This window comes from Hetaerina americana, unplaced genomic scaffold, assembly GCF_022747635.1.
Source record: "Hetaerina americana unplaced genomic scaffold, ioHetAmer1.1.p SCAF_11, whole genome shotgun sequence".
NCBI lineage: Eukaryota > Metazoa > Arthropoda > Insecta > Odonata > Calopterygidae > Hetaerina > Hetaerina americana.
Genome location: NW_027286181.1, coordinates 21119718 through 21144084, shown reverse-complemented (window position 1 = coordinate 21144084; position 24367 = coordinate 21119718). Strand labels below are relative to the sequence as shown.

Sequence of the window (24367 nt, the reverse complement as noted above, 5' to 3'; positions counted from 1 at the left end):
ATTATCACCGCACCTGTCCAACGTACATGGGGAGGAAATGGTTAAAGAGGCATGGGAAGAACTGGAGGTAGGAATGAAATTGGGCGGGGAATTCGTAAAATCAGTTAGGTTTGCTGATGACCAAGCATTAGTTTGTCAGTCAGCCAAGGGGCGGCAAGCATTGCTGAGTGAATTGGAAATTCAGTGCGACAGGTATGGGATGAAAATCAATATTAATAAAACGAAGGTTTTGCGATTTTCTAGAAAGAAAAAGGCCAAGCTTAACATTAAAATAGGAGGGCAAAAACTAGAGCAGGTAGAACAGTTTACGTATCTCGGTAGTGTTTTGGACCAACACGGTCAAAGTAGTAGGGACGTAAGGAGAAGAATTGCGCTAGGCAAAGAGGCTTTCACAAGGAGGGAGTTAATGACGGGGACGTTGAGTAAGGCTGTTAAGAAAAGACTCGTAAAAACTTCGATATGGAGCGTAGCTATGTACGGTGCGGAAACGTGGTCATTGAAGCAGGAGGATAAACGTAGATTGGAGGCTTTGGAAATGTGGGTGTGGAGAAGAATGGGGAAGGTGAATTGGACAGAGAAGAAAACAAATGAGGAAGTACTAGATATGGTGGGCGAAGAGAGGGGTTTGTTGGGAGCAATCCTATGGAGGCAGGAAAAGTGGCTGAAGGCGGTATTGACCGGCAGCGGGATGTTGAAGAATGTAATTGAGGGGAGAATGTTAGGCAAACGAGGAAAGGGAAGGAGCAGGATAGGGATGTTGGACGGGATGAAGGGAGGAAGAAAGTACTCAGAGCTGAAGAGGGACCTGATGTAGAGTAGGATGTTGTGTTTTGCTAGGGGCCACAAATTATTTAATTAGTAATTACGTCCATCCAAAAACCTACCTTAACCGGTAGATTACCTAATAATAATAATATATATATATACATATATATATTTATTTATTTATTATATACATATATATAGAAGCACTGACAAGAGCAATATAACATTTGGAGGACACAATAGAAGACCAAATAAAATAGAAAACACATAAAACCACACTCACATCTTAGAATGTTTGAGGTTTAGGCCTTCTCTGAGGCCTACTTCAGGTCAGACTGCCATATATACATATATACATATATATATATATATATATATATATATATATATATATATATATATATATAAGCATTAAGAAAAGACTCGTAAAAACTTCGATATGGAGCGTAGCTATGTACGGTGCGGAAACGTGGTCATTGAAGCAGGAGAATAGACGTAGATTGGAGGCTTTTGAAATGTGGGCGTGGAGAAGAATTGAGAAGGTGAAATGGACCGAGAAGAAAACAAATGAAGAAGTACATGGTACGGTGGGCGAAGAGAGGGTTTTGTTGGGAGCAATCCTATGGAGGCAGGAAAAGTGGATGAAGGGGGTATTGACCGGCAGTGGGATGTTGAAGACTGTGATAGAGGGGCGAATGTTAGGCAAACGAGGAAAGGGAAGGAGCAGGATAGGGATGTTGGACGGGATGAAGGGAGGAAGAAAGTACTCAGAGCTGAAGAGGGACCTGATGTAGAGTAGGATGTTGTGTTTTGCTAGGGGCCACAAATTATTTAATTAGTAATTACGTCCATCCAAAAACCTACCTTAACCGGTAGATTACCTTATAATTATAAATAATAAATATATGCACACAAACAACCACGCACTCATTGAAACACGAAAATCCGCAAAAATGGCGGTATTCAATCACATAGATATACATGTAAGGAAAAATGATAGGAACGCACATACAGTAAAAAACAAACAGGAATGGTGGGGAAGGTGGAATCGAGCAGATCACAAGCTTAAAAACGTTTCTGTCACCGGGACTTGAATCAACGTACATAAACAAGACCAACTACAGCTGAGGCCTTAACGACGCAACTCCCCAGCAGGGATTCCGTATCATTTAAAATAATCTGTCAAATAAATTGCTTTGCTTCCTCTTGAGATATCAAATTTAGATGTGTCGCAAGCTCGCACTGCCATATGTATGTGCAATAAAAAAACTCGATTCCGAAATAAGAAACGATGCCCATCCAATTGGATTTCAGCCCGCAGTTGCAATTTTATCCGCAAACAAACAGGCAAATTAAAAATAATCATAGCATTAAATGACCCCGACTTCGGATCTATCATGCTTATACGACTTATTCAGAAAACTGACTACTTTACTTCCCGAGTAGAAGATGACGTCCCATTCACTTCGTGTTCTTATCTGTTAGCCTTTGAGACCACAGCCAAACGACGGATTTCCGATTATATTCGACACGCTGCGGCGTGTTCCGAGTAATTTGGTGTTCTGTATATGTCGTACGTAGGTGCATACGTACCTACATATCTCACGGGATATTCCAAAAGAATAATTTAACACGTGGCTGGTAAACGTGACTTTACGAAAATGGAATCACACAGTTATGTAGCTTCTGCCTATAGGGGAACAACGGAGTCTGTGATGGGTGTACAGAAACCGAATTATAGGGGACGATTCGGAAAGGAATTGGTTCTATTGAGCCTCCAAAATGACGCAATTATCTCGTCATTACTTCTATAAATGACTGAATATTATGTGCAAAATTTGGGAGTTACCAAAGCTCGAACGTCAATTCCTAGGTATTGTCGAGGAACGAAGCTTGTTGAGCACACCTGCTGGAGAACAAGCAAACAATAAATATTACGTCCCGTTGACAAAGAATTAAAATCCTACTATTCCGCTCCGAGTCCTTATTGGAAAGACGCGTTTATATTTGCTATGGAATTGTCAGGAGCATATTATGTATCCAATTTTAAATTGTAAATTCCTTATATAACTTATAACTTTCAGGATCCACTTCGTGGAATTTTTAGTTGTCCATATTAAATGAGAGATATTATTGATAGGTATTCCGTGGTAAATTATACACTCATTAAAAATGTAAATTCCTTACTGTAAAATTAACCTTGCCAGAATCGAACGCGTATGTAACAATCCTATGAGCACCGAACTACTAGGCTGGTGGCTTTCACATAAATTTCCTTTAATTGATAACTTTCAGATGCAATAAATCCAGTCTGTAAGATGTCTTTAGAGTGAAACTATGTTTTGATATGATAAATTTGTCTTTATTAGCTTTAACTTTGCAAAGCTCCATTCTAATGTTCCAAGAAATGAAAATATTCTGTAAAACCTGTGAGTAAAGTACTAAGAAAAAATTACACTGCGCGCTATCCACTCAATATTTTTCTTTATTCTCGTATAAATTACGCAGCAGTAGATTATGTTGTCCTCAGTCACTTTACTACTTGACAATATCTATGTTAATCGTTTCTTTACTCCAATATTGTTCCAATATTTATGCAAAATATTAATGGATAACACATGCTACAAAAATATTGTTTACTCATATGCCAAAGCTTAATTTGTTATTTAATTTTTCGGTACTTCGTGTATAGTTAGTAATCATTATAATTTAATTTTTACAAGTATGATTCACACCTTAACCGAACCCAATCATTTGATGGCTTAATTAATTACGCTGCACTGCAGATCGTGATCGTTATTGAATTAAACTCATTGGTAGTTGGAAACCTTTAGTTAGAGTAAATACACGAATTACGAGGGGTATATACATTTTTGATTACAATTTGTCGATATTTAACGGCCTTTCACAACACTGCAACCAATGAGTCAACTGTGCAACATTTTATTGGAGTATTGTATTGTTTGCGTTTTTTAAAAAACACGTAAATATTGCAATAATCTTAATATTACTTAAAACAATTGGATATAACTGCTTAATACTTAGTCATAATGCCAGTGCTCGTCAATAATACATTAGAAATTGGTTTTTTGATAAAGAAACTGCGATTTGATTCATAATTTAAAGTTTTAATTGAAGATTTCAGTATTTTCGACATTTAATTACTGAAGGTCAACTTCCGTGGAAACGAGAGCATAAAAATAAGTCACTATTACGTCCAATATAAAAAGCTACAAGCGGAGATACTTCCCTGAAACTTTCGGGATGACAGGGAGGTGGGGGTCTGTTATGTGACCTGAGGGCAGAAGCACCTTGGAAATGCACTTTGCAGGACTACGAAGTCCGGATGGCTTAGGTACTATGGAAGTAAACCTTCGCAAGTCCACATCGTGAACTTCTTCCTGTACGGCCAAATCGTGTTCAGACTACGTGCCCAGGGTAAAGACTCTTCGTCAAAGGTGAAAATGTCGGTCGTGCACCGCTCAACAGAGCACTCATTTAGGACGACACTTTGGTCTTGCGAGGTCAAAGAATGAGAGTGGCTCTCAGGATTTCGGCACTGCGACACGGAGGAGGTTGGAGAGAATGGGCCCTGGATGAAAAGGGGGAGAAAGTGCTGGATGCGCTCCAGGGGGAGGGGAGAGAAAGAAAGGAAGATATTTGGTGGGGATGATTCCAAGAAGAAAATGTATGAAGGAGAAGGTGTTGAGGGGTGTATCGGTCACCTTTGGAGGTCTTAGTCAAGTTTGGCGCGGGAAGCAAGATAAAAGCGATGCTGTGGGATAGCGTGTAAAGGAACGGTTACCAAAATGGTCGAAGGAGAAGACGGTGAAAGGAAGAAGGAAGTCTTTGTCCTGCGTGGAGTAGCTTCAATTTGCGATGCATTTTTAAAACCGTCCTCCTTCAATGGTTATATATATATATATATACATATATATATATATATATATATATATATATATATATATATATAACACGTTATTGTATTATTAATAACGTGTAAGTGATCTTTTTATGTTCTTATCTATATATATATATATATATATATATATATATATATATATATATATATATATATATATATATATATATATATATATATATATACAGGGTTCGTCCGGAAAATAAGTGTACTGAGCTCAGGAAAAAAAATGTATTACACTTTTACATATCTTAAGCTAACATTCCTCAAAATAGGACCCTTGTGAGTCGATACACTTGTTCCAGCGGCGTTCCCATTCCTGGAACGCTCCCGCGAAGGCATCATCGGGAACCTCTCGAAGACACGTCGTCGACCTCTTCTCTGCCCTCCACGAACATCTTGTGCCACCGAAAGATCATGTTTCTGGACATGGCTGACTCCCCGTAAGCCTGGTTAATCATACCGACAGTTTCGGTAGACGATTTCCCAAGCTTTACCGCAAATTTGATGGAATAACGCTGCTCCAAAAACTTCGGCATCGCGTTCCGTGACGTGGGTCGAGCGTGGAGGTTCGCGTTAACAGAGCTCCTCACTACACCACAGCTCAGAGCCGACTGCCTTTTTCAGCGTCGCTTGCCAACATACCCCCCTCCAATCGCAGCCCGTCATAGCGGTGCTGGGCGCGCCTGGAGCGGCGCGCCCAGCCCAGGAGTCAGTACACTTATTTTCCGGACGAACCCTGTACCAGACCAGAACCCCATTTTGTCTGGGCGTTTGCCCTATCTTGTAAAACTGCTTCGGTGCGACATCGTCCACCCCTGCAGCTGTAGTGGTTGTACAATTTCACATGGGATATAATAACGAACGAAAGTGTAAGTGACGAACGTGTACCTTTCCAGTGTTAGTGAAGGAGAAGTTGAAAGAAAGACCACTAGTGGGTTGGCAATTGGCCGTAAATTAAGAAGAGAAACTAAATTAAATTACCTTAACTTAAGGGCTGGAACATGTTGCCCATTATCACGTCAACACGACGTTAACTAATCCTAAATATTTTAAAATTAAACATATTACTATAAATCTGGTCTACAAACAACTTTTTTTTTTGTTTTGCATATACAATTTATATTTATGTATAAATATATTTTTTTTCAGTCTTTTTTTTTATTTTGTTTTTTTTAATTGGTTTTTTTTCTATCTTTTTTTTATATTATTAATTTTGTTTTTTTTCTGTTTTTTTTTCCTCTCCGATAGGCATTTGGTTGCCCGACAAGCCCGTAACATTGATTCGAGCCTGGGCCATCTGGCAAAGAAATTATAATTTTAATTATAATTATTATTTGATTAAATACTAACAAGTGTTGTAATACTTAAAATATAAAAATAAGAAGTAAAAGTCATAGGAAAGAATTCGGTTTTGTTACCGAAATATGATTTCTTTTGGAAGTCTGTAGCTCGGACGGCGTTTTCTATGTAGGGAGTAATCCCATATGTTTTTTGTAAGCGTGTTACGTGGAAGGGACCTCTCGAGTCGTTCAGCTTGCGCTCGAATGAAGTCGTGTACTTTAGGTATTTTGTGTGCGTTTCTGATCTCTTGTATTGGTACGAGTTTACTTTGGTTTGTGAGGTAGCGAAGTGTTTTATTCTGGAATGTTTCTAAGCGATTTCTGTCTGTTTTTGTCGCGTTTCCGAAAATTTCGCAACCGTACAGCATCCTGGGGCGAACATATGTAAGGTAAAGTCTAATCTTTGCCCGGTGCGTGAGGCGCGATTTGGTACACAAGAGTGGGGATAGGAGTGATCTAGTGCCCCTTGCTATTTGTAAGGCATGCTGTACGTGCGTGGCCCATGTCAGTCTGTAATCGAAATGTATCCCTAAGAATTTGTGTGAGGATTTCGTCGGAATACGCACGGATTGAAAGGTTAGAGGTTTTTTTGGGAAATAGCTTCGTCTCCTCCGAAAGTCGACAACAACACTTTTCTCAGCATTAATTGTTACTTTCGAGTCGACGGTCCACTTTTCAAGTAAAGAGAGGTGGTTTTGTATCTTTCGGAAGGCACACGTGCCGCTCCAAGATCTTGCCGCGATAGCAGTATCGTCGGCGAACATGAAAGTTTGAGTTTGTGGAGAAGAAGGAAGATCGTTGACATAGCAGTTGAAGAGAGTAGGAGATAATATGGCGCCCTGCGGGACGCCACAATTTATCTGTTTCCCGGTTGACAGAGCTCCGTTTTCGGCGACATGTATAGCTCGTGAAGCGAGAAAACTATGGAACATCTTGATGAGATGTATTGGAACCCCGATTTTAATTAATTTAAGTATCAATCCATCATGCCAGACTTGGTCGAATGCCTTGGCCACATCCAAGAACAACACTGCAATGTGTTGGTTGTTCTGCATGCCGTGGCTGATATACTCTGCTAGTCTGAGTATCTGCAGGGAGGTGGAATGTCCTTCCCGGAATCCCATTTGTTCCGGTCGTATTACGTCATTGGTCCGTAGGAAGAGGTCTAGACGGGCTTTCAAAATCATTTCAAACAGTTTAGAGATAGAGGAAAGTAAAGATATAGGTCTGCGGTTAAGAGGAATTGTCGGGTCTTTGCCTGGTTTGGCAAGCAGGCAAAGTTTTGCTATTTTCCAGGAATCGGGAAAATAGCAAGAGGAAAGACAGTTATTAAATAAGCCCAGCAAATGACGAACGGCCGGCAGTGGCGCGTTCTTTTAATGCCTGTTTGAAATGTCATCAATACCCGGGGCTTTTTTCGGGTTCGAGTATTTAATTGTCATTCTTAGCTCCGTCTCTGTAACTGGTTGGAAAGGCGGAGTCGGAAGGAAACTTAGGCTACTTACAGCAGCCTCAGCCTCCCCGTCCTCCACAGTTCTTGGCCACTCATTTCGAAGAATCATGGTTCCCTGAAATGCGTTGGCGAGGATTTCTGCCTTGTCATTGGCGTCAAAATACAAGTTGTTATTGTGCCTGATGGGCTGGTCAGGACGTCCTTTTTTGGTCAATTGCTTAGCAACCTTCCAAAGGGAACCGTCGTCGAAGGAAAAGTTGTCGAGTTTGTCTCTCCATTGGTCATTGAACCGATTTCTGATCTCGCGTTTGACGCAGGACGCGAAAAAGTTATAACGCCGTTTATAGGCGCCATCCCTGGTTCGCGCCCATTGTCTGCGGGCCTTGTTACGCTGTTTTATGAGCATCAGGATGTCGTCGGGTAGGGCATTTGAAGGGGATGGATGAGGGTACGGGAGTGATGCAAGTGCATGCGCTTCCCGCATTGTTTCTGTAATGGCAAGGACATGCGCGTCAATATCCTGCCTGTCTGAGGAATGTGGGATGGGGATTGCTGTGAAGGCGTTTTCTGTAAGGGTGGCGAACTGTTTCCAGTTCGTTCTTACAGGGATGGAAGGAGGTTGCTCATAAGGGACAGTCGCAATGTTGGCTTTAATCGGGTAATGATCACTGGAGAGATCGGGTAGTACCGTTGGAGTCTCTATGACAGGTAAGTTTTTGGTAAGACAGAAATCGAGGATGTCCTCTCCTCCACGACTGTCAATGTGCGTCGCCGTTAGTGGCACTTCAACGTCTAGCATGATGGAGTTTACAATATTAAGCAAACGCCGGCCATTACTATTCGCGGACCGGCACCCCCATTCTGAATGTTTTGAATTCCAATCGCCGATGGCTACGACGCGTCTGTCAGCCGGGAATAAGGGACGAATTTCGTCAGTAACAATAGTTTTACCACAAGGTTGGTAAGCTGAATAGATGTCAAGGTCACCTATGGGAGTTGGGAGTCGTATTCCGACGCATTCTAATGTACTAAGGGCGTGTGCTTTCAATGCCTTGTGTTTTATTGAGGATTTAACTGCGATAAGCACGCCTCCACCGCGCGGATGGGCGGTCTCGCCGATATGTGTTATAATTAGGTATTGTGAATTTGTGACTTGGTTTCAGATGCGTCTCCTGAAGGGCGACTACATCAAAATTGCCAGAGCTTATAAAGTTTTTGAATTCCCGTTGGCGGCCAAGTATGCCGTTGCAATTCCAACTGAGGAGGCAAATGTTGCGGAGCTTACTAGTCATTAAGCTCGTGCAACTCGCATAATTGCTGGAGCATAAAGATTTTTTTCTCCGTTTTTGTCTTTAAGAGACTTAACTGGTTGTGTATTGACATGAAATATCCAAAAAGTGACTGTTCTCCGTGTACGGGATTTGAAGTAGGGAGATTTGGTAGGTGACTGTTAGAGGAAGAAGAGGACTGTGAAATAGCGCCACCGGGCATTAGAGGGTTGATAACATGGGGAGGAGGGATTCTAGGAGGGGGTAAGGAGGGAAATAGGTTGGTGGCGGCAAAAGATGTTTGGCCCTGCAAAGGACCTTGAGCTCGTGGAGCCCAAGCGTTCCTGTTGGGAGCCGGGGCAGGTATAAATGTTTTCCCTTGGTCTGATCCTCGGGAGTTTGTGTCGCGCTTTTCACGCGCCAATAGTCGCTGGTTTTCCCATTTATAGACGGGACAACCGCGATAATTGGCTGGGTGGTCCATTGCACAATTCACGCACCTCGCGGGCGTAGTGCGGTCTTTTTTTTCGCATTCGGTCGTTAGGTGCGCGCCGGCGCACTTAACGCAACGGGGCCGAATGTCGCAATAATTTTTTGTATGCCCGAAGCCCTGGCATTTGTGGCACTGTATCACGCCCTTAGGTTTTGTGAATTTAGTGATGTTTACTCGCATGGTCAGCAGCCATTCGACTTTGAGGAGATCTCCTGGTTGTGGGTCTTTAGTGAGTATTACGTGGAAAACTGGTATCAGTCTCTTGGTGCCTGTGGTTTTCCCTAGTTCTCTATCTTTTAGGGTAGGCTTAGTAGTAGTTAATTGGGTAACGCTTTTGGTTACGAACCCTAGACGTTTCAGTTCGTCTTCCAAATCAGTCGAGCTGACGTCGCCTACCAGGTTTCTAAGACAGAATTCACTGAGTCTGTCGGTGGGAATCTGGTACGAAGAGAATTCTCATTCCCTTTTGCGCAAAATTTCTTTCGTCTTAAAGTAATCTGCAACATTTGCGCAATTGATGGCGACCCTGTTCAGTCCTTTAAGCGTGCACTTAGGGGGGGTGAGGAGGTTCGTTGTAAGCTCCTTTGACAGCTCTACCCACCCAGTAACGTTGTGAACTGTAATTGCTGGGATTTTGGTGGTTTTTGGGACAGAGGGCTGAGCCTCCATCACCTCCGGCGTGTCTAAGGGGGCAAAACTATTCGTTTGCGTTATCTCTGGGGATTCCACTACCCTGCGTCTTTTTAAGGGTGTGCCTTTCTTTCTGGAAACGACAGTGAAGCTGTCGTCATCCTGACCATGCGAGGTTTGCGCTTGTGGGCCAGTGTGTGTATTCATAGCGAGCGGGAGGGCTAAAGTGGCTTCCGCTGAAGAGGTGGACGGTTGGCATGGTTGGTCACAATCGGGGACAATGGTGTCCTTTGCACGTGGCTCGTTTGGTTTTTGAGCTTTTGATTTTAACAGTTTTTCTCTGTTAATGGCCGCTATAGCTATTGCTACAGCAGGAGACGGTGAGGCCGGTGTATGCGATTCTCTCGCGTAACCGGTGTTTCCAGAATGCATGATTTTAACGGCCCCTTCTGGTTTCAATGACGGATCTAGAGAGCAGTTTTCTGCGTTTTTCGGAGCCTCCTTTGAAGGGGGGCCGTTTTTGTTGGGTACCGTAAGGGTGTATACCGGTTTAAACATGCCCTGCAACGGCAGTGCAGGGGGCAGTGTTTTACCCTGTCCCTGGGCCTTTTCGATGTCCATTAGAAGGACAGGATTAGCCTTCGGAGCGGTATGTTTCGGAGCAAGAGTTTGCTCCGAAATGGTACGATACCCCCGAAGGGGTTTACAATAAGACTGTAGCGTACATGAACAATGATACAAAAAAAATTTTCCTTAGATATTAAAGTTAGTCTCTTAAATTTAATAATTGCTTGTTAATTGTCGAAAATTAGGAATTTTCGAAAATTCAGATTGCTCCGAAATGGTACGATAGTACTTATATAGTTGTTTTTAGGGACACCCTAGCGTGGGGACCCACCCGGTTCCCCAGTAAGTGCAATGCACCTTACGGTGCTTTACTGGATTGCCGAAATGAGGCGACCGCTTTATGTATACCCTGTATATATATATATATATATATATATATATATATATATATATATATATATATATATATATATATATATATATATATATAATGAGATCTAACCAGAGAAAGATAACACTTCTCTAAAAATATCACCCTTTCTTTGACGGCTCATAGTTTTAATCCCCTCTTGTTTAGCAAGTGATTAAATTAAATATATTCAATGACATTTGTTTAAAACCTAACATATACAGCATTTGGATGTGAGAGCAATACTGTATGTAAAATGAGTTACCGTAACGAGGATACAATATATTCTTTTATTAGTGACTTATATAAAACTTTAAATGTGTGTGAGTAGAAACGCATATGTGAGTGTATTTGTGTGTGTGTATATATATATTAATATAGGTACAATGAAAGCATGAATTCTCGTCAGTATGGCTAGAATGACGATAAATTTAAAGTTTCAAACAAAATATATTATTGTAAGTTATTCGATTGCACAAAACTTTTACCAAGTAAAATAAGTGTCATAGTCTTATGTGAAGCGCCAATAATTATGAGTACTTTCCGATATCAAAAGTATTCTTGAGTTCTGCTCTCTACTTTCAGGTTCGCCGTCATGCACTAAACCAGGTGAATAATAGCATTAACAAACTTCAACCAGGGGTTGGTCCCGGTAACTTGCGTGAATCACAACGCAGTGAGTCAATTCATTTGCACGTGTGTATTTCAGAAAAAATTATTCAGGTTTTCGTATCAAAAAACTTTCTAAAAATTGTGCTGTTGATATGTTATAGTCTTTTAAAATTATTATTTTCATCTGATGCAAAGAAATTACAATCCTAATTTATATGCATGGATATGAAAAGAACAATGTCTACTAAATAGCGATTCTCTTCTCTTTCTGCTTAAATCAATTTGGTTTTAAAGAAGAACTTAATGAAATGTGTCAATATTTTTAAAATTGACGCTACATTATGATTATTTTATTAAAATATCGCATATTTTCATATTTCCGTCACAAAATTTTTTTGTCGCTGGCAATCACAAAATTTAGTTTTTATAAAGTCTTTGCCACATAAAAAGATTTGTAACGGAGTTCAAATATAAAAGTTCAATGACAAACCTTTAGCATGTCAAAAAAGGCAAAAATCAATGAGCGCATGTGACTTATTTTTGAAAAAGAATATTTTTTCAGAATTGATGCAATTTGTAATAGCAGAAATTTCCATCGTTATGATCCGACAGCAGCCACTTCATATTGGTTTCAAAATTCCGTTTTCACTCATATTTTTTTAAATTTGCATACATTTACCTTATAAATGGGTCTAAATACGAATCTTGTAGTCCTAAGAGAACGTACTCTGCGGAACTCGGGAACAAATCCTAAATTCAGAATTAAACCTGTGGTACCCCCTCCTAAACCAGAATAAGTGAATGGAAAATAGTTTATTGATATTAATAAGTGTATATATGGTGTTGTTGCTGCGCCAAATGTTAAATTAAAATTGGTATGGTGTCACGAAATAATTTCATATGGAATGATCAATTAGACAATATTTGTTAAAAATCATGCAGAAAATACATATTTATGAAAATAAAATTTTATTTCCATAAATTTGACAAACATAAATCAGATTTTTTATCAAAAAATTATTGAATTTAATTAACATTGATTTTTTCGATTCATATTTGATTATTGAGGCAGAGAAATGATTTATTCCATATCATTTCAGTGGAGTGGAAGTATTTAACGCTGAAACATTAAATTTAAATTATTTCATAATACAATTCTAGATTTCTCGCTCAAGCGCCATTAGTTTTATCGTCACGTATAGCTTATTCCCGAAATCCTTTCCATCGCGAAGTTTTCATATGTGTCCAAGACGTATTTGTCCCGCGTGAACCACCATGTTAAATAACCAGAAGTATATTCTACGGCCTTGCTTCAGTTTAATGTGTCGATTGTTTCATAAGAGAAAAAGGAATGCACTAAGGGATACCAATGAAATGAATCAAATTCTGATTTTAATAGAAATAATACATTTGATATTTTAATACCTGCACGGAGATCATTCAACTAATGGCCATTACCCCACCTTCGCCGTATTGCTTTACTCCATAAGTAGCAATTCAGTATAGAGCTTAGACTCGAAGATTTTTCACCAATAAATTCCATTGTCAATCTTTAGCTGAAGTCATTTCATTCATCTCATCTATAAATTAAACATTGAAATGAGGGCGTAACGTTTTTAAATGCCTTGACACAATGCTGATGAAGATTTAAGTCTTGGTTTACTGAAAAATAGAATCAGTTGAAAAAAAAAACTATAAAATGGCCCCATTCCGGTCTGGAAGTGGTTCATCAACAATTCACGCTGGCGAATGGTGATTAACAAGGCCTGTTCCAGAAGAAGTATGACTTATTTTTTCCCGGATAGACGGAAGGACGGGCAGCGGTTTTTCTGGTTGGGTTTGAGGGAGGGGAGTCTCAGGATAGGCTCGAAGATTAGGTGTTCGCATGGTTTCTGATGCATCCCTAAAAGTTATGTGCATCGACTTGGGATCGAAAGCATGGGAATGAGAAAGGTGTGTGTAGTTGAAGCCGCGATTGCTCTCGGACGAACAAATGTAAACTCACACGCGGATCTGCCATGAGCTTTTCTACTACCCTAGAGCCTATATACGAGGCATGTCCAATAAATACGCGAACTGAGGCCATAAAAACTTTATATTGCAAAATTTAGTCTACATCGATTTTGTCCCCTTCGAATTACTCTCCGTTCGTTGATATGCACTTATTCCATCTTCTATTCCACTGTTTATAGCACCCTTGGAAGTCCTCGGCAATTAGGCTTATTTAGTTTTCTCGTCGTTTCTTCCTTTATTGTGTCCACAACTTGCCAGTGATGTCCCATGATCACATTTTTGCATTGTGGCAATGGGAAAAAGTCACAGAGAGCGAGATCTGGCGAATGAGGATGATCAAGGATGGTAATTGAATTTGTTATCGGAAACAGGCGAGCAATCAATGCAAAATGTGCAGGTGCATTGTCATGGTTAAGGATCAATTCATCATGTTCGGTTAAAATAGTGTGCACTGTTGATTTTACTAATTTCAGTTCATCAGCTATCATTGGGACAGTTTTTCGACGATCGGTAAAGACAAGGGACTGCACGCGATCAATGTTGAGTCAATCAGGGGGCTGAAGGTCGTCCCGGCCTTCCATCATCCGTGGCGTCTTATCGGCCATCTTTAAAACGCTTAATCCACTTGAAAACAGATGTTTTCTTCAGAGCATTATCACCGTAAACAGCTGTCAAGATTTAAGTAATTTCTTGAAAGCTTTTACCGCACTTCACCAAACACCTTGATGCTGATTCATTGCTCCATGATTTCGTCAATTTCCATTTTCGGTAAACAGTAAAAACAAGGGCAACAGAAACTAACATAACTGGCACCATACGCACAGCTCGACGACCCGCCAAGCGCAGACGGCTCATTGGGTCTCAGGCAACTAGCGCCGCTAGTGGGCCGCGTCATGGCCACCAGATTATACCAGTTCGCCCATTTATTGTATAGACTACGTACATTCACACCCCAAATCAATATATACATATTACGAGATAATGCGTAAATGAGAATGGTATGAATGACAAACTCATGTTATCAGACTGGAGCAAAAAATGACCACCCGTAACAGGCAACGGGTAAATTTTCCATTTGTACAAAAATCTCTCTCTCTCCGAGGAGACTTTGGGGTGAGAGAGAAAGGTGTTTTTTTATCTAATCCCCTACGTAAAATCCCTGGCATTCTCCCGATCTCCTACCGGATCCGTCAAGACTTCCCGCCTACTCCACCAGTAGCAATTTGCAAGCGATCAACGTCAAACGCGCCCCCCGAGGCCCTTGTCAAGGGGACAATGTCAAGGGGAACGCTCCGGTTCCCTAGGGCGAAGGGCGAGCGGCCGATGCCACGAATCATCGCTCGCATTCCGTCCGAGGAGGTGGGCGTGATGTTCGCTCGTTCGTGACCGTCTCCTCTACCTCCCTTTCCCCCTCTTAGTTCCTCAGTGGTCGAGGAGACGTACAAGTAGGTATCCGGCCCGAGACTTCGGATCATATCCATGCTACGCCCACGAAAATATAAACTAGCTCCATAAAATTCGCCAAGTGATATCGCTGGGTAACAGAATTTGCACTGGTTACCCGATTACGAGGCGGAATCACTTGTTTCTAAAGCAAGGGAATTCAAACAAAGCGGTCCCTTCAGGCTCCGATGTGTCAATGTGGCATTTTAAGGGGATTTTAGAGAAAAGTTACATTAAAAAGGTCACTTTTGGGAGGGCGTATATTGTTGTATGTCACACGATACATGGCACTGTTAGGGATCAATATGTGCTCCGGGGATTGCTGGTAAAAAAAATTTGAAACTGACAGTAGAGATATTTTATTTATATTCTTGCTAATGCGGACTGAATCAAAATTAAGATCTTAAAATTTGAGAAAATACTCCTCTGCTAGAATTCTTACACAAACAGTGGCAGAGAAAGGAGGAATCCTTCCCTTGATGATTTCAACTACAGCGCACGTATCAAGTCACATCGAAGGCATGCAATAAAGACAAATCATTTAAACCGCTCATTAATATTAATAGTAAGTATTATGAAGTAACATCGTCAGGAACGTAAATAAATGAACATGTTTAATATCCTCGCAGCAAAATGACTTTCCATGTAATTTTCGGATATTTTTGAGAAAGATTTTTCGCAAAAAATAATAGGCAGTAAGAAGACACAATAATTGTACAGCAGTGGGATTACATGAAAAAACCTAGATTTAGCAACAAATAGAAAAACAAAACTTTTATATAAGTTCCTAGGTGTATCACTATCTCCAAATGAGAAAAAAGACAAGATAACAAAATGAATAGGTAAAAGGGTCATCACTATTATTAGTAATCTACCGTTTAAGGTAGCTTATGAATGGATATTGACTGATCATTGCTACATTTCCTAGCCACACCTAAAAAGACAACCTAACTCCTCAAAGTATAATAAGCCCTTCTGAAATGCCGCATACATTCTATCTCACTTTTATCCATCCAAAATTCTTATCCTATTCCTACGCCAACCTCTTTTCATAACGCTGTTACTTCATGAAAGTTAAAAATACCATCGGTAGCTTCCTTTTGGCATCTATTTGGGCTTCAAAAATTTCATTTCTCCTAAAACGTAAACTCTTACAAGCTTTTTAACTCGGTCAGTGCTCCACGCCCTTCAATATTTGAAGTAACTAACCGCCGAGCCTGAAACCCAACCTTTACATCCGGTTCCCCGACACGCAACTACCCACAGTAAAACATGCGTTAATTGCAACAATGTCATCATTTTTTCCTCCCTTCCGTCTACAGCCACACCAATCCAATTAAAGCCAGTAGAATTGGCTTGCATTTGGCTATTTAAATCCTTCCAACCTCCCGGATTAAGCCTTTCCCATTACTTAACACCTTCCTCTCCTCTTCCCTCAACAACCAAGCATCAATAACGCACAATCCTATTACAGGGTACTAAAATATCTATCTATAGCCACTTTTCTCCTCCTCCTAATCTTCCCATCAGCTAATTTGTATACTCTCATGAAAGTGGAAAGGGGACCATATATGTATACACACGAGGTTAATGGCAAGGGAATATAGCACTTAATCTTCTAAGTTGTTTTTATCAACATTCAATTTTTGTTTGAGGGCCGTCAAATACTTATACCGAGTTCTGATTGAGGAAGAAATTCCATCGCTGAAAAATTTTTTATTAAGTAACTGGCGCATTTATCAAGTGTCAAAAACGGTGTTGAAAAAAAAAATTTCATCATAAGAATTTTGCCAAGTTCCATAAGAAAAATTGTTTCAACGACGACCGATTTTTTTATCGAAGACACTCAAGAATTAACCACCAAAAATTCTGGTAGTTCCTTTTCCCAAGATATTGTCGATTACTGAGATGGATTAAAAAAAACGAATTGAGATAAATCTGCTACGAATTTACCCACCATTGGAAACGGTGCTGCAATATAAATTATTTTTATCAATTGAAATTTTTTTAACATTGCTTATAAACTGGTTCGTCAACGACCGTTTTTTGGTCCATGGCAGCCAGACAGGGCCTGAATATTCCGGAAGAACTTAACTTCACTGGAAACTGTTTTATAAATGATCAGTTCAAATGTGCAACATGAGTTCAGAAAACGTCGGAAATGTCGCTGCTGTGAACAATCTTGTATCGGAGGAATTTTTCAAGTCTCCATTCAATTGTGGGCATTTCCCCGAGGAAATCAATATCCCTCGCGGTATGTCACATTCTTTTGTTCTTCTCCTCGCCCTTGGAATGACACGGTGATGGTGGGTGGGTGGAAAGAGAGGGGTGGGAAAGTGAGATCAGAGCCGCGCCAATGTTTTCTTTTGATCGAAAATGGGGCTCGCCCCGCTTTTTGTTTGACGGGTGAGGAATGGAGTTCGATGGACGGATCGTGTGCACGAATGGGCGTTTATCTTCACCCCACCGGAGGAAGTTGGGAATTAGACCCGCGCCACATTTTTTTTCATTTTTATTGTTTTCCCTCCGGCAGAGAGACGGCCGTGCGGGCTTTTATCATTCTTTTTTCGTCTCTCACGAGAGGAAAAATCAGCTGTTGCTGATAGCACAACGAATATTTTACTTCGAAACCACCTTGAAAAAATGCAGATGAACAGATAAATTCAGACCTTAATTTGTGCAAAATACTTTCACGTTCACGGTGAATGGAGAAATGCAACTTTGTATGCCTGATTCCGGGCGATATCGTGTAAGAGAGTATGACAAGGGTGTCCATCAGGACCAGTGATTTTCAACGGATATTTGGAGGAAATGGGAAAAGACACATTGGATGAATTCAAGATAGTAATGACAGTAGGTAAGGAATCCACTATATTAGTTCGTTTGGCGAATTTCTAAGCTTTGATTTGTTTGTCAGTCAAGGGGTTGTTAGCGTCGTAGAGCGCAGAGAAGGATGGAAAAGGTAAAATGGACGGAATGGAAAACAAACGAGGAATTGCTAGTCATGGCGGAAGAGTAGAGGTCATTGTTGGGAGAACTGGATATAGGAATTAAAGTAGGCGTGGAATTCATAAAATCGGGTTACATTTGCAGATGATCAAACTTTGCCACATCAAGCCAGTCAGCCAAGGAGTTACAATTATGCTGAGGAAATTAGAAAATCAACGTGATAGGTATGGTATTGAGGTCGATGCCAACAAAACAGATGTTATGAAATTTTCGAGAAATAAAAGTTATATTAAATGTTAAAAAAAGATGGGAAAAATTAGAACATTTGGAAATTTTGACCTATCTTGGAAGTATTTTGAACCAAGATGGTCAATGTAGAAGGGAAGGAGAAGAACTGCATTAGGCAAAGAAGCTTTCCAAAGGAAGATGAAACTGATGACAGGGACTTTGAGTCAATATGTTAAGAAACTACTCGTCAAAACATTGATATGGAGCGTGATATTTCACGACTCGACAACATGACAATTGAAGCAAGATAATAGGCGTCGATTGAAGGCTTTTGAAATTTGAATCTGGAGAAAAATGGAAAAAAAAGGTGAAATGGACAGAAAGAAAGACGAACGAGGAAGTGCGGGGGGTTTTGTTGGGAGATATTCAAAGGAGGCAGGAAAGATGAATGCAGAGATGTTGATTGGATGTTGAAGGCTATAAAAAATAACGTTAGGCAAGCGAAGAAGGAGTAGGAACGGAATAGGGAATGAAGGCAATAAGGTAATGTGTGGAATTGAATAAGATATTATTGCAATTTTGGAAGCAAGGTTGTGCTTTGTTAGAAGGGGTATGGAAATGTATTGCTGTACCATTGTACAGGCTGTGTCCATCCAAAACTAAACCTTACCGGTAAAATAGCAATAATAATGTGAGGACATTATGTTGACAAAATTGATTTAAAATTGGAAGAAGGCAGTAATAACAATCATCAATAGAAGACAACACAAAATTGCCGAAAAATGCCATGGCGATCTTTTTGATTTCAGAAAGGAGAGAAACTTACACGAGTACATTATTAGAAAGGAATATGGAATATAATTAAAATAGGTTTCACCTCTAGTTTGGTTTTGAGGCCACATTCTACCACGTAAAGAAGGTAAATCAAGTGTAAATGCTACGGAATATGGAAGTTAAGAGGAATGGAGGCGCAATTGACTAACTCGTAACTTGTGCCATTAGCCACCAGGCGTAGAAATTGGAGAATCATCATTGTTTTGCTAGAGCAGATCATCTCAGTATTCTTGTTCTCTGCCTTTATCCCCATTATCCTAGAACTTCTCGATGTATTACTTAGAGTGTCACAAATTGGGGCCATGGTAACTGTTTATGGTGTGCTCAGAAGACGTTTGTGGCTAATATCAAGGTACTGATTTATACTTGGGATACGTACATTGTTGACGTTGAATGCTCTGGGTGATGAAAGATTGGCGAATTGGCACATATGTGTGTGTGTGTGTGTCTCTCTCTCTCTCTCTCTCTCTCTATATATATATATATATATATATATATATATATATATATATATATATATATATATATTTATTTATTTATTTATTTATATATATTTATATATATATGTATATATATTTATATATGGATGATGTAGAGGCCCTCACGAAAGCAATATAACATTTGGACGGCATAATAGACCACAAAAATAAAATAGATAACACGTAAGGGGACACTCACATTTCGGAAATTTTAAGCTTTCGACCTTCTCTTAGGCCTCTTCAGGTAAGACCTCAGAGAAGGCCGAATGCTTAAACTTTCTGAAATGTGAGTGTTCTTTTACCTCTGATTAGCTTCAGGCCTGATGTGGTGGAAGTCGAGCATAATGAGTAACTGATCGAAACACTTCCACTTAAATAATAATTTTTTTTTATTTTGCGACCGGGTTTCGATGTATTACATCATCATCATCTGATGATGATGTAATACATCGAAACCCGGTCGTAAAATTAAAAAAAAATTATTAAGTGGAAAAGTGCTTCGATTAGTTATTCATGACGTCCTTTTACCTGTTATCTTTTTACGTTTACGTGTTATTTTATTTTTGTGTTCTATTGTGCCTTCAAATATTATATATATATATATATATATATATATATATATATATATATATATATATATATATATATATATATATATATATATATAAAACATTTGGAATCAAAACACAGGTAACAGATCAAAGTGAGTTAAGACGCAGGAATGCGTGACTGAGTATTTTTCCTCCATGTTTATCGTGATAGCCCTGAGTCTTTTCCACAATTCGTCACACTTCTGGTTGTGTGACACACCGGAGCTACATGGGAGAGAATGAAATAGCGTATTTCTAAGATTTCGCGGGTTTCGATGACCAGAGAGGAACGAATATTCGGAATGAAAATAATCGGAAGCAAAATCGAATAAAGTTATGGAACGGAAGTATATTCACGTTTTAAGATAAGTAACACTCGACAGGACGTTCCAAGATGAGTCGATGTGCCCAGAGAGGCTTGACCGGGAATCGAACCCAAACCCTAAAAATATATATATATATAAACAGTAATCAACCCGAAGGTCGGTTTGGTAGGTGATTGTCGAGTTCACCAAGTACTAAGCCTGACGGCGTGTGAAATTCACACATCAGGGTGGGGGGCCTTCCCTACCAGTAGGGGGGGCAGTTCCTTTCCTTGTGCCGGATATGATTTCCCAGGAAGACCTGATAACCGAAAAATCACATAGCTTTGGTGGAGCTGCAGGTGCTCAGAGTGCCTCACCCGGGAATCGAACCCGGGCCCCTTCGGTCAGCAGTCCAACGCTCTATTCCCTGGACTACCGCGGTATATATATATATATATATATATACACACATATGTATATGAATCATATATATAATATTTATATACGTGTATATATGTCATCATCATTGGTCATTCAGTCCTAAGATTGGTTTAATACAGCCATCCATCCTACCCTATCTGATGCTAATCACACACACACACACACACACACACACACATATATATATATATATATATATATATATACACACACACACATACACATATTTATATGTATATTATATCGTGTATTTTATTTGATTACGCGTCTAAATTGTAAAAATGAAATGGATGCATAATCTTACGTTACTCCAGGGCAATTTTTGCAGAAAATATATGTTATTAACCATTTGAAATGTATTGAGGAATAAATAATTATTTTTCATGGCAATTTAGCTTTGTTTTTGTTTTTCGACGATAGTTTATCAATGTCAGACTTCGTTAGCTTAGGAAACATATTTTTTTGTGAAAATATTTTATATTATGCGTTGAGGACGAATGTTGGAAACGGAAATAGCATAAGGATAACCTTTTCACGAAGGAAAGGAAACGATTAATATTTTTGGAAGGAAATGGAACGAAGAATTAAGGACTGAAAAAAATAAATTGCGGAATGCATTGGAGCGAGCGATTCGGAACGAGGAAAATAATGGAACGAAAAAAACTTGGGAGATTATTTTTTCTATCGCTCCCAAGACCGAATACTACTTCCTGTTACACTCTTCTTCCCACCCCTCTTGTCACACTTTATCACAACCTCCTCCAACAGCACATCCTTCCTCCTTTACGCAGGACCAATATCGCCATGTTTCTCTAACTCTCTCCGTTTCGGACGCGACGTAATAAGTGGACATCCTCGAGGAGGAAAAAACATGGAAGGAAAAAGGAAAGTGATTTATAGTTGCGAGATGGGCATCAATCTCATTTTCCAAAGTGAGTGAAAGGCGGGACGAAGAAAAAACAGCTGAGGAATCGAATAGGGCCATCCAGGTTTATAATGGGGAGAGGAAACATTATTGCACGCGGGTCACACCCGGGAGATGATATGCGATGACGTCAGCCGCCCTCTCACGGTCATCCTCTTTTAACTTGATATTCATATGCGGGGGGGGTTACTCTAACCGATAAAAAAGGTTTCCCTTCACCTTATCGTATTTAAGTTTCCGGGATGGAGAACTCAAGCGGGGGACAGGATTCGGGAGGCGCAGTAAATTGAACGGAGCGTGGGAAAAGAAAGCGGCAAAGAGAGACACATGAGGAGTAAGGGGAGATAAAAGAAAGGCCATTTAACATTTTTTCTATCTTCGTTTATCTTCCTCCCCTCCGCTATCGGGTGCAAACTTTGATGTGGAGCGAAGTTTCCTACGCCACGGAAACTTAGTCGTTGAGAAAAGAGGATGCGCGCAGATCAAAGGATTGTGTGATGTGAGGGTACGGCGGAATGGAGAAAATGAAATGGGTATAAAGGAAAACAAAAAGAAGTGTTGGGTATGGTGGGTGGGGGGAAGAGAAACTGTTTTTGGGAAATAATCGAAGAAAGTAGGAAAAGTGAGTTCAACTTATGTGGAGTCGAAATGGAATGTTGAAGACTGTGTTGTAAATAGGAGAATATTGAATATTGGGTCTTCGAGGCAGAAGAAGAAAAAGATTAGTCATCTTGAACGTAAGAATTTGAAGAATAGTTTATCATACTAACTATGCGGCATTCCGGTATGTTGTGTAGTTATTTCGAAGGACTTGGAATAAGAGTGTGTGTATGTTTATTAATATACGGATCGAAGGTTAAATTACAGATTAAATTGCATAAATTGGAAGGATGTCTATCAAGCAATGATGTGGAAAATGTAATTAGCCCCATCGTACTAGAGTAGGCGAGATCAGTAAAATTAGAAATAGTAAGTATAGAACTGATAGATTTAAAATTTAAGTTTTCCTACGAACGATAACAGATCAAAATGACGTTATACGACCGCGCTAGGGGGAGGAAATATTTTCCATCAAAAGTAGCCTAGTCCGTAATCACTCCTGCCATACCCCCTAAGCAGTGGCTGGCAAGTTACCATGTTTTAGTGAATCTATGAATTGATGAGAGACTGCTAGGCCAGCGAGGGAGAGGTAGAAATAGGGTAAGTATGTTGGATAGAATGATGGGAGGAGATGAGAGGCTTATTATGGAACGGCGTGTCACTATGTCTCATTATTACGTGTAGGTTGGATTAAGAAAAAATTATGCAGGCCTACCTTTTACGGCAGACTACCACTAAAAAATATTTCCGTTTAAGTATGTTTAATTGCAATGCCAAGTATATATGAATTTCATCAACTTTTCTGTCTGTGTAGTCTGAAGTGCTCTGTTGAATGGCAGCGACAAAAAACGGTCTTAGGTTGTTAGTCTGCAGAGAATTTGACATCGAAAATCCAAGTTTTCCTGCACGGTCTTACTATGACAGTGGGCCACCAGAGATATTTTGGATTAGTAATGCAGAATTACTTGTCATCCTCAGGATAAACAGGGCATATGCGCAATTATATAAGTTTTGTAATTATGTTAACATAACACCACCTACCCGGGTTCGTTTCAATTGTATTAATTAAATTGTGGGATAAGAACAGCCAAAATCACATAGTTTCCGAAATTAGCGCATCAGGATTAATCCAGAATATTTTTGAGAGACCACAATTCAAAATCAAATTAGAAAATTAAGAGTATTAAAAAACTGTAGACTCACTTCGCATCTGTTTACGAAACGTAATAATGGGTGATGCATTGATTTTTATCATACGTCACTGATAAATCACCTTAGGTGATATATTGATTCGTGCAGTAACAATCCAATCTCCTTAACTGAGAAATAGGTGGTTTTGTTTTTGGCACAGGTTCATACTGCGTCAGATGGTATATTTATTTTCTTACCGCGGGTCCCTGGAGGGATAACCAACGTGTTCGAAACATGCGCGTCTCAGACTGTGCAGATGAGAGAAACGGAATAAGAAACAGGTGTATTTTAACAACTTTTATTCTGTGTATCCATCAAAAGAATAACTTAGTTAGTAGAATACTTTTTATGATAATAAAATACATTCTCAGTCCCTTCATGCCATTATTTATTCATATTTTTATCTCTAATTAACCACACACTCAGCACTCCCCCTTCTATCACAATCTCCAACGTTTCCTTGCCACTCGACATTACCTGAATTCGATTTTCCCTACCTCCATATCCCAGGTTCTTCCAAAAATCTTTTACCTTTCCCTACAATGCCTATTATTTGTGAAACTAAATCAATCAAAATTCATTACTAAAGTCGCAGAAAAAACTTACCGTCATAACACAAGCGTCACCACACCAGTTTTGTCGTGTAACATCCCAAATCAAGCCCGGAAAACCCTCGTCCTTGGCGGTTTTAAATAGGAGAGTGAAAAGACACTTGACGAGGGAAGAGGGAGCTTGTGTTCCACTAGGTCATGACAAAAAGACTGTGGTCAATTATTTTGATATGATGCGTTTTCTTTCCGCAACTCAAGGACCCAGGTTTAATGACCAAGATAAGGAATGCCATAAAAATGGTTTTTAGCATTGCTATAACTATCAAGTACATCAGTATTTAATTAATAAAAATTAT

General features: G+C 39.7%; 1 protein-coding gene across 2 annotated transcripts in view; it reads left to right on the top strand.

The window, feature by feature from the left end:
- LOC139700824 (uncharacterized) overlaps positions 1–24367 on the top strand; it is a 166923-nt gene that overhangs the window by 124527 nt on the left and 18029 nt on the right. The window contains exon 2 of one of the 2 annotated variants that reach the window (XM_071599249.1): positions 11436–11459. The exons of the other annotated variant lie outside the window; for it this stretch is intronic. Coding sequence (XP_071455350.1) covers positions 11436–11459 — 24 coding nt within the window. The remainder of the gene's footprint in view (positions 1–11435; positions 11460–24367) is intronic. 2 annotated transcript variants of the gene reach the window in all.